At 50.4% G+C, this 11,721-nt stretch overlaps 1 protein-coding gene across 3 annotated transcripts in view; it reads right to left on the minus strand.

Annotated features, from left to right (window-relative positions):
- The window catches only part of UBE3C (ubiquitin protein ligase E3C), a 58,007-nt gene that overhangs the window by 20,955 nt on the left and 25,331 nt on the right, over positions 1–11,721 (minus strand). For all 3 annotated transcript variants that reach the window (XM_025044880.1, XM_025044881.1, XM_025044879.1), the window contains exons 13-17: positions 9,768–9,872; positions 7,877–7,964; positions 7,503–7,600; positions 6,323–6,455; positions 4,013–4,260 (exon numbers count right to left, since the gene is read on the minus strand). In XM_025044880.1, the coding sequence (XP_024900648.1) occupies positions 4,013–4,260; positions 6,323–6,455; positions 7,503–7,600; positions 7,877–7,964; positions 9,768–9,872 (672 nt within the window). The remainder of the gene's footprint in view (positions 1–4,012; positions 4,261–6,322; positions 6,456–7,502; positions 7,601–7,876; positions 7,965–9,767; positions 9,873–11,721) is intronic.

Consider the following 11,721-nt stretch of genomic DNA (forward strand, 5'->3'; position numbering starts at 1 on the left):
CAATATTCCAAAGCAAGAAAAAAAGAGCCATTTTCAAACAGAATTCACATACGGTAAAAGATTTCCTTCAATAAATATTCTGAACTTGATTGGCTTAAATGGGCCTAGGTGCTTCTAACTGTGAAAAAAAGTTCAAGACGACATTACCACATCCTTGAGCTGTTTATTTATTCCTCGTCTTAAGCCTGATTTACAGGCGATGAAATGCAATCCCGACCCACACCAGAGGCAGGAATCATCTGCTAATGGAACTTTTAATTGAGAAGTGACCAGTGACGTGAAGTAATTCTTCCTATGCAGGACTGCTCTTGAAGACCTCTTTGTGCTTTATCACAGTAAACAATCACTAACATATGCATTAAAGAAAATTTAAATACATTATGACCCAATAAATATCATAATCAATCAATACACGATTTCTTCCCTTAAAGATTTAATGTTCAGATACCACGCTATTAGTGCTATACAATTACGCTCACTTAGACCTGGGCAATTTTTACCATGTGGGTACAAAGTTTAACCATTTACAATCAAGTGATAATCAGGTGTTTTAGGAACTAGCACTCCCCTGGGAGTCCTGAATATGTGGGACTAAGTTAACTACCATCCTCGAATAACAGCGGTTTTCATTGGTTTCGTCTAAACGACATTATTTTAAAGATACAATTTACACAAACTCCACCGCTGGGGCAGAGGCTCCGATGCCCCATGCCCCGTCTCCACCCCCACCGAGCCTGGTCTGAAGGGACATAAACTCCCAGCAGGGGGGGTGAGCGGTGCACCGCCCCGAGCCCGCAGACCCCCGCAGCAAGCTGCCACCGGACATAGCGGCGGGTGGCACGCGATCAGCCAGGGAGGGGAGCGGGTGGGGCGTCACCACACTCACCTAGTGACCCGGGTCGTCCAACTGGCCTGACTCTGTACCCACCGAGATGGGACAATTTACACAATTTGGGACAAATTGGGACAATTTGGGGAAGGAAAAACAATATAAACTTTTAATAAGATTTAATTCATGCCAATAAAATCACTCTGTTGCCTGTGACTGCACTATGTGAGAATCACTAAATTTAGGGAGTATTTCAGGTTAGTCTAGCAAAATAAAAGCTCACCTTCATTAACAGTTTTCAATTTATTTTCATTATTATTAATTTAGCAAGTTCTTGGGCTTGTCATATTACAAAACTATAGCACATCAAATTTCTAAGATTTTCATGTGATGAGTCTCAAAACTTCCACTCTCCGGAGGGAGGCGAAGCTGAGCCACAAGGGACCACGGACAGGGAGAGATGCCACCTCATTGAGAAGTGACAGTAAAGCCAGCACACAGCTCCAGGTGGGAGAGGTATGCGTTCCAATGAATTTCAGTGGGAAAATGATCTGTCTGAAATTTATGCTAAGGAATCTAACGTCGGGTCAATCCTGAAATCTGTCACTGAAACGGTAAGGTTAGCCTGAAGAAGCTCGCTGTGACGCGCGGGGGCCAGCATGAGCCATCGCTAAAGCCGAAGGACATGGAACAGCTTCGCGACAGCGGCAGCATCAGGGACCTGAGCAGATCAGTCACCAGTCTCTGACGCCAAGTCTCACAGACACACACCTAGGGCGTGACTGCTACGCCCAGGGCGTGCTGATCCCCTTCCACTTACCCCCCTGCTCCGCTAGGCCTGAGAGCATCGCCACTTGTCACCAACGGGACTGAGGCTACAGCAGTGAAACCTGTGACACGCTGGCATGAGGGCAGACACGGAGGTCAATGGAACAGTGAGCGCTCAGCGATAAACCCTCATTCACGATCGAGTGATTCACGACACAGGTGACAGGACAGCTCACGGTGCCAGGCGACTGGACAGCCATGTGCAGAAGAGTCAAATGAGGGCCCTGACTCACGCTGTCTACAAAAATTAACTCAGAATGGATCAAGACCTAAATGTAAGAGTTAAAACTACGAAACTCTTAGAACACACAGGTGTAGTTTAACAAGAGAAACGTCCACACAAAAACTTGCTCACGACTGTTCACAGCAGCACTAGTCACAAGAGCCAGAAGGTGGGAACACCCAAATGTCCATCAGCGGACGAGTGGATAAGCAAGGTGTGCTCCGATGGGGGGTGACCGTTCATGAAGACGGGGTTTTCTTTTCAGGGTGACAACACTGTTCTGAAATTCAGTAGTAGTGATGGCTGCCCACCTCAGGGAACTGTACACGTTAAAAGGCGTAATTTTATGGAACGTGAATTATATGTTGAAAAAGCTGTTACTTTAAAGAAAGTCTCAAAGAACATAACCGCTTTGCAGGCAGAGGCTTTAATGAGGCGGCTTCTGCAGTGGGCCGGTTCAGGTACTGCGCTGCTCGGGGCACGGCAGGTCTGTTTAACGTGCACCACCAAGAGCAGGACAGCAAGTGTGACAGATAAGGGACTCCATCATCCAGCTGGAAACCACTGCAGATCTGACCAAACCTCGCGGACAGCAGTCATCGCAGCCAGGTCCCCTCTTTTGCCGTTCAGTTACAGATGCTCAGCTCATTGGGCACAATCCTGGACACTGAGCCATAAGCACAGCCAGCATTCCATGTACCGCTGGGTTCAACGTCACCGCGTGGGCACATGTGTGACCCTCACAGCCCAAACTCCTGACTTCACAGAGCCTTTAGCGCGCCGTTCGCCCCTTGACCCTCATGCACTGTCTTCCCTCCCAAGACACCATCTTCTTCGGCCCTCCTCCCCACGTGGCCACTGCCCAAGTCTGGTGGCCAGAGCACTGGGGGCTGCTCCCTGAGTGGGCAGCCCAACAGTCACCGCTCACCACTGACCGTCCTCACTCACCCACCCGCCAGGCCGCTCGCTGAGCACAGTGACTTCCCACAGCCCACATGATGTCTCAGGCCTTCGAGACATGGCAAGGCCCCAACAGCACGCACTGCAGGCGCTGTCCACTCTGCCCTGACAATCTGTGTGCGACCAGGCCTCGTGGGATGCCAGCAAAACCTTTTTCCTAAACAATGACAACAACAACGGGTGAGGGACCTGGCCGGAGGCTGCAGTCTGCTGCCCTCGCTCCACAGGGCCTGTCACCTTTGACTTGCAGGAGCTGTGCTGACAACCCTTGTGTTACTACTCACCTGTCTCTAAGCGTGCTGGGCAGCAAGCGTTGGACTCCAGGCATTCGTATTCCACTGTTTTAGATAGGGGAAATAAAATACGTTCCCAGACCATCCAAAAGCCACACGAATTTCCTCAAAATACCATGAAATATGTCTACATATCTATGTCACAATACACCAAAGATTCTTGGAGAACATAAACCATGAACTTTATTTAACGATCTTATCGGCTGACACGCCGTGTGCACTACGCAAGGACCCTTCACAAACCAGACGCAAGGTCCCCTCTCCGCTGTCCCCTTCTCTGCAGGCGACGTCCCCGTCACTGGAGACCAGCGGGGAAGAGACCCTCTGGACCGGCCCGGGCGCCTGGCAGAAGCCCCACGGGGAGCCTTGAAGGGCATCGGTGACCAGGAGGACGCAGAGCCGGCAGGGAACCCCTGAGACCTGACCCAAGCGCTCCGCCCCCTTCCGCCTTGACTTGCAAGATGTTACACGGGCTTCCGATTCGGACAGCGAATTCGGGGTAAACGCTTTCACTGTCACTGCAGAGAGTACTTGGCAGTGAGCTGTGAACGTGGGGAACCCTTACGCCCCTCCCCAAACACACCACACTCTCTTATCACACCGTTACGATCGGTGCAACAACTTCATTCCTTCAAAGAAAAATCCAGAATCGTTAACTTTCTATCTCCCATGGGAATAACTTAGATGATTTTCTGCCTCATTCGGAACAGCTCAGGTGTAACTTTCAATTACTGATTTTACTGGAGTATTCGCAGCTACATCCTGATAGAATTAGCCATTATCAACACTAAGGACCTTCGACAAACCGTCGGCAACCACGCAGAAACACAAGTGCCAACACCTGTGGCCCCAGAGCCCCGTGGCAGGAAGCCCCGTTACCTTTCCAAGCATCGTGCCCAGGAAGTAGTAATGTCTGGCGAAGGAGTCCCCCACGAGCATCTGGGCCGCGGGGTTGGGGTAGAGCAGCCCTTCGTTCGTCGTCTTGAAGAAGCCCTGGTTGGGGTTGAAGCCCGACTTGAGCAGTTCGTTCAGAAACTCCCTGAAGATGCCGCCGCCGTCGATGCCTGCCTCGTCCAGGCCGTGCGCGTTGAGCAGGTGCACGCGGATGCGCTTCTTTAGGTCGGGCTCTGTGAGGAGGGGCAGGGCAGGGAGAGGAGGTGTTAAAAGGTGGCAGTAAGATAAGCCGGCATGACAGCAAGTTTAGGGTGTGGGAGCAAGAGCGTTAGAGATATTTCAATGCGGATGCAAAATAAATCGATGAGATTCAAGAGAGACAGGGAGATGGACTGGCACTCCCAGAGCCTCCGGCGGAAGAGAGAGAAAAGTCCCTTTACAGTCATGGGGGGAGGCGGGGTGACAGGAGAAAATGTTACCCCACGAATCCCGAACGGGACGATAAACTAAAACGGGGAGGAGAAAGAAGACGCGAGGGCGATCCTGGGACAGGAGATCACTACCGGAAAGAGAGAAAAGAACGAACACACCCTGGGAAAGAGGCAAATGACACGGAGGGTCAGAACACCAGAACCTGCGTCACCGCTCGAAAGCGAGATCTGGCTGAAAGAGGGGGACATTGTTCTGGTTATCTCATGTGCCACAAAGTTTGAAAAACAGAACTGCGCAGCTGTTTAACGTGGCTGACAGTTGAAGAGGGCTTCCCACTCAGCCCAAGGCGGCACAAGCAAGACCAACACGTCCCCGGGCTGGCCGGTGACGAGCACGGCAGCTCGCCACAGGCGTCAGGGCGCAGGCGCCTAGCACAGGCCAGCGAGAGTGATGCTGCCAACGCTGAAACCAGGCGCGTTGCTGCCCGGGCTCAGGCAGGGCCGGTCCGGAGGCCAGGGAGGCGTCCTTGAGCGCTTCCCGGCACCGCCCCGTAGGTGCTTGGCAAGCAAGGGGGAGGGGCGGCGGAGGGGTGTGCTGGGCGAGCTGGGGCACCCGGGCCGGGTCTGCAGCTGCACCCTGCTCACAGCCTTAACAAGCTGCTGCCGTCTCTCAGACCTGGTGTGCAGTCGCCCACACCCCAAGGGTCACCTGTCCCTTGGGGTGACCTTCAGAAAGCACTCCAGGAAGGGGCTAACACAGCACAAAACGCGCCGGTGACTGCGACTGGCTTATGAGGGGCTGTGGATCCCAAAGGAGGGAAAACTTGTTTTTTTTTTTATTTTTCAAAACTATGTTGGACCGGGAGTCACAACAGCTGACTTTCGTCTCGCTCACACATGACACTCTGAATACGGTCATACTGCGCAGGAAGGAGTGAGCTGGCGTGCTGGAGGGTCCGCAGCCCGTGGTCCGTGGCATCTGGCTTCAGAGGGGTGTGATGCAGAGTAAAGGACAAAGCTAGATTGTGTGAAAAATGAGAACCTCGCGCTCAAAACCTGGACTACAATGAGGGGGCCAGTTAGCCCTCCTTGCTGCCCCCCAGACTGACAAGAGTAGCTCTTTAAGTGAAAAAAAAATTATTTGAAACAAGAGGTTTTGCTTTCCCAGAAGAAAAGGCAGCTGTTATTTCCCACGGGACGCCCTCCCGTCATCTCCCACACGAGACCCAGACGCTGCCGCGCTCTCGTCTTCAATCTCCTGTATCGATTTGACATCGATTTATTGCCAACGTCATGGATTCCACATTCTGAAGTTAAAATTATTAATGTGCAAATGAGCAACTCTAAAACTTTTAACACTGGGTGTCAAATATTAACAAAACAAAATGTGTCACTGACTTCTAAATGCTGTTCAAGTTATTGTTACAATGTAATTCCCTATCTTTTTACAAAGAAATTTAGATTGCAATAGTGTTTATTTTGGTATATTTAATTTGGCTCACAATCTGCAATATTTACATAAATAGTTATATCCAAAATATAGAATATAAATGGCTGCCCATCCAAATTTTTTGAATTATAGGTTGTCCACTCAATTTTAGAGACAGAAATTTGGGGGTGCAGGGGAGGGGTAAGGTTTCTTGCCTTAAAAAAAATCAAATTTGATAGTCTTGTGCTGCAGTAATTATTCGTCAATCTTAAGAATAACATTTAATAATATACACCTTCAAATCTGACCTAATGTATTTCAGTATTAAAACGTCATTACAAGACAAAATGATGGACACTAATTTTTTTAATGATTACCTTTTCTAAAATACCTCCCCATCCTCCCCCTGCCATACACATAGAGAATGACAAATACCATTTTCTGGAGAAAGTTTGTCATAAGCATCTTCATAAATATAATTTCTTCTTATTGTGACATTAATTCCATCCAGAAATGGACCGTCTCCTTGAACTTCTTGCTTATCTGCATAAATCAACCTCTGAAAGATCTAACAAACAGGAGAAGTCGTAAGGTTATTTGAAACAAAACTTTTTGTTATAAACATAAGCAATCAAAAGGAAAACTGTTAAATAAATCTTAATTTTTTATCTTCACAAATTCTGAAACCAATTTTAAAGGTCAAGGCATCAAATACTGATTTTATGCCTTATCAATAAATGTGTACTATTTGTGTATTTGTAACATTGCTCCTTTTCCCGTTTACAACAAATTTTTAAAAATCTCATACTACAGTATACTTTCAGCACTCACTCCTGTAAATCCTTCTTAAAAACCCCGGTGGTGGGGTGAAGAAGAAACAGGTTCGTCAGGCTGCACGTTAACATTAGTGAGGACATCTCCATCATGAGAGTCAAGTAATTTTCTTGAGGCTCCAGTAGAGGGAGCTCAGGAACCACGGAATGCCAGGAACATTTGTGTGTCTAAGTGTTTGAATGAAGAAACAGGAAGAGCTTTAAGGGGAACTCATTCTTGTGTTTATACTGTAAAAGGGTGGGCAAGCCTGAAAAAACCCTTTTGAAGCCATTCCTTAGGAATACAGCCTGGTACTCTACAGAAATTTGCTAAGCTGGTGAATAGAAACACTGTAAATTACATTTGGAAACAAGTAAGTGTAAACGCAGTTTTGTATAGCCAAAAACCACCAGGCAAGAAACGAAGATACCTGTCCATCTCCTTTTCCTTGTGTTTTACAAAGTATAAATGACTTTATCATAACGTACAGAAGCATCTTTTCAAAAAATCTGTATTTTCAAAAATACTGCCTAACTTACTAGATTAAAAAAAACGACAGCATCACAGGCCTTTTAACTAGTTACAACTAAGAAAAAAAAATTCAAGTTTGCACAGATATTTGGCTGCATTACACTTTTATAAGTCGTTGTCAACTATTACCACCTAACGAGAAAAATATAAACTACAGAATTAGCTGGGCATTCGGCAACTTTTGAGATTTTCTGCACTGGCGCTAACTTTTTAACCCTGAAGAGATAGAAATGGAACACCCGAAGTCAGTCCAGGAGACCGAACCGCGTACCTTTACCCGTTCCTCAAAGGGCACCACGAAGGGCAGCTCTGTCAGGATGGCGAGCTGCCTCTCCTCAGACACGGACAGCGGCGGGGACTCCACGCCCACTACGACACGTGTGAAAGCTGTGTTAGTCACATGTGCTCGCCCTGGGGGACTCGCAAGGCTGCAGGACAAGCAAAGCTATAGAACAAAAACAAGCCAGCAGGGCAGGGGCCGGGACTGGGGCCAGGCCACGAGAGAGCGCGTGTCCTCAGTGGAGTGCCAAAGCCATTCCACGTGGTGTGTGTTCACCAAGTCACACGGGAAGGGTGACTGTCACAGAACGTACAGTCGTGCTCACAGAGCCAAGGCAGAGCGGGTGACACGGCCTAGGGACTCACCGTCCAGGCTGGACTGCAGGGGGCCTATCCTGCCCATGCGCCGGAACCGCCACGCGTGTCTGGAGGCTGGCACATACAGCTGCGTCACCTGCGGGGCCGGCAAGCCTTGCTCAGTGCGTGTCCGGGACACTTCCACCGTGCCGCACGTCAAATGACCTGCGTCCCCCGTTCATCTAGTTAGCTGGGCCCCTCTCTGCCCCTGCCCCGCCCTCTCCCACGCTGGCGGCCCTTACACTTTTGCCGTGTGACCATGTTCTCGAACACGGCCCACGGGAACCCTGCGTGTTCCATCTGATGGTGTGTGGTATCTACACATGGGGAATCATCACACTACGACCGCTTTACAAAGAAAAGCGTACGGCGCTCCCTTCCTAATGCCAAACATCCATTTGCTCATCATTTTCTGAAACGTGAGTGCGGCTCGTGCAGCATCCGGCGCGGCTGGTGCAGCGCGCTGTCTCTCCAGTCCTTGCTCTCGGGTGAGCCCCCGAGCCTTCCTTCAGCCTCGCGCTCTGGGTGAGGCAGCAGAGGCAGGTGCCCGGGACGCTTCCACTGCTCGGACCTTGGTACTTGCCCGCGCCTCGCCCTCCGCTTCCTGCCATCTGCAACTCCATCTGGACGGCTCACCCCATCGGGCGTGGGTTTCGGCAGAACACTTCGGGGTGCTGTGTTCTCTCCTCACAGGCAGGTGCGTCTGGCCGCTGCAGGTCCACGTACTGCGTGTCACAGGAGGGCAGCGATGCGGTCGAGAACCTGTGCCGCACGGTGAAGCAAGCACGCCACCAGATGCACTGTGCTTCGGCTGACGCTTTTCCGGAGAAGAACCTTCTGGGGCGGAGCAGCAGCACGGCGACTGTGACCCTGGCGGCAGACCCCACCCCCCGGGGCCTCCAACCCCGTGTCGCAGAGCTGGCTCAGAAGCCCCTCCTTCGTGCTGCTGGCTGGAGCACATCCACGTGGAGCAGGACATCACGTCACCAGCTGTGTGGCCAGGACACGCAGGCTGGGTGCACGATGGCGTCAAAACGAGGCCACTCCTCTGCCTCCTACACAAACGGACGATGACGTTCTCTTCTTTCGGTCCCATTATGACTTGCAGACCAGACGTGGCTGGCGGTGGGCCCAGCAGGAGACCCTCCATGAGGGCCCAGGGCTGCCCTGCTCCCAGCGACAGCGCACTCCACGACCCCCGTGTGTGCGCTTCCTCCGGACCTGGAAGCAACCTTGTGCCAGCGACGGCTTCTTTTTGGTGGAAACGCTGTGCAGGGAGGTGTCCCCTGTACAGGACCCGCCACAGTGTCTCCACTGCGTCGGCGAGCAGAGCGCGAAGCCACACGCTTGAAGATAAGACAGCTCGTGCGAACACGGCAGTGCTTCTGAAACCGCCCTCCAGCACCTGTCTGTGCTGATGCTTCTGGAATCTCGTCTCCTCTGTGGGCCTCCACTCTGCCCCCAAGCCCAAGATTCTGAAAGGCAGCCAGTCGTGCCTTTTTCTGACAAACAAAAGTCAGCTTCGCTCCTTTAGAAAATCAAGGGTAAACGCCACTTCTTTTAAGTGCTGAATATAAACGAGTAATACTAATAAAAGCAAAATATTTTTCAACTGCAAAAAAAAAATCATCAGGCTTCTAATTAATTTGTGGTTAAAAAGCAAATTAAAGTTAATAATGAACTCACAATGCATATTTTGGTCAACGATGTTGCTATATATTCTGTGATTTAGAAGTTAAAATGTTAAAGTTTACCTCCTTAACCCTTGACTCTGTTAATACTTAGTTACAGAAAAAATAATAAATTAAACATTTTTAAAGTATTTATTCTTTTCCCTAGCAAGACAAAAGCTGAAAAATATGCTTAATGAAAGAACGTTAAAAAGATCTTTCAGTAACACCTTATCTGCTTTAATATCTTCTTGTTCCGACAGCCAGTGATTTGGAGGACAAAAATTTCTCCTTGTGTCTCTGGACTTCAGCATTTTCACTAGGTTGGTGATAACCTGCAGAGGAAGAAGAGGACCACGTCACACCAACGAGCTCGGTAATGGCCACCAGCCGGAAGTCCAAGGACATGGTGTACCTCTTCACCAAAATGCCCGACAGCATGTGGGCCCCAGCTCTCAAGACCTGGCCCAGACCACGGGTGGCCCATGGGAAAGGGTCTCACTCTGTGACCATGTGAATGCGTCTTAAGCACAAAGCAGCCAGCTATCTGCCCACAAAGAGAGAAGTCAGCACAAATATGGGCAGAGGCTGGTCTTTAAAAGCTGCCAGGGAGGCAGGAACGAGGTTCCAAAGCACCTGCTCACGTGAGCCGCAGTGAAGGACACGTCCAAACACAGCAACCTCACGGCCCTTCTTCCCAAGGTAAACACCACTTCTCATGTTTCTGAAAAACACTGCATCAAGGCGCTGGGGGGAGTATCCTAGACACGTCTTTTACACCTCCAGTAAGAAAAGCGAGGTCACCATTTCCCTCGGTGACGCTGCACTGACCTGGTCCGACTTCTGTCGTGAAGCCCCGCGGCTCCAGCCCACCCAACCGCCTGCTCACCACAGCGCAACCGTCCCCATCCTCTCCCCACGAGCACGGGTCCCTCTCCGGCTGTGATGTGAGCCCCCTACCGACACGACAGACCCCAACCAACTGCTGGAGACCTGGGAGGCACGCACTGACCGCCTTGGGACCAACACAGGACAGTCAAGTTTATAACTGTGATTAAAAAGCTCCAGTGGCACTGTCTACTTAAAAACACTCGTAGTTCTATATTAAATAGAAGCGTATTTTGTAATAAACAAAGATAAACTAACATGAAATCATAAATCTAAAGCTTTAAACCTGTACAACCAGGAGTCAATCTGACAACCATTACGTAATAAATTAAGATTATAATGGCGTCCTCAAGAAAGTGAGCCAGGCTGTGTACACCCTGCCTCGAACTAAGTACAATGTAATTCAGGTAAGGAGTTAGGATAAAACATAATCTGGATGGGAATAAGAAAATTAGGGTAATGCGACAGTTTCCAAACACAGCCCCTGGACAGGCGAGCCTGCACAATCTCCACTGTGACCAAGACATCCCTTCCAAACCCCGGTTTAGGAGTGGTATAAGCAGGGACGCAAGTGCTCCCGTGAGACACGCAAGCCCGGCATCCGCGAATGCGAAAACTGTGCCCGCCAACAGTGGCTGAAAAGGGGTCTGTGGCTGATGGCTCAGGCCACCACCACGTGGATGTCGCTGGGACGACATGCCCATGGGCAGAAAGTGGTCCTCGAGAGGTGTGGCCACCAAACTGCCATAGAAAAACCTCTCAGATGTGAGACGCAACTTGGAACTGACAGATGTCTCTCGCCACCTAGCCACGGCATTTCAAAGCCTGTCCTAACGCCACGGTGACCGTGCCGGGGCTGCACAGGCTCAATGACGCACTCGCAGGGCCTGATGACACCAGAACGGCCGAGTCCTGATTCTGCGTAGGTGGCTGCTGGTCCCCACAGCATGGTCCCTAGAAGTCCCCCAGCCTGGCTCTCCAGGAGACGAAGCCTTAGTGAGCTACACTGCGAGTGCCATGCTGGCCTGGGACAAGCTCAAAACGGTCCCTACAGGGCACACCACGAAGAAGCGACACACGCCGCTTTCTGTGTGACAGCAGAATGTCCCGCCTCCTCTTTTTGTAATCAGTAATACTGGCGTTTTAGAGATTCTCGTGTTACAGACGCCATGCTGAACCTCACCTGCACTGCTCCACGACTGCTCACTGAGTTCAGGCTTCTGCTGACGGCACCTGTTCATTACCCACGTCCATTATCCACCTACCAGGCCCGTGAGCCCTGACGCCCGTGAAGTT

The sequence above is a fragment of the Pteropus alecto genome, unplaced genomic scaffold (assembly GCF_000325575.1).
Source record: "Pteropus alecto unplaced genomic scaffold, ASM32557v1 scaffold320, whole genome shotgun sequence".
NCBI classification, from domain to species: Eukaryota; Metazoa; Chordata; class Mammalia; order Chiroptera; family Pteropodidae; genus Pteropus; species Pteropus alecto.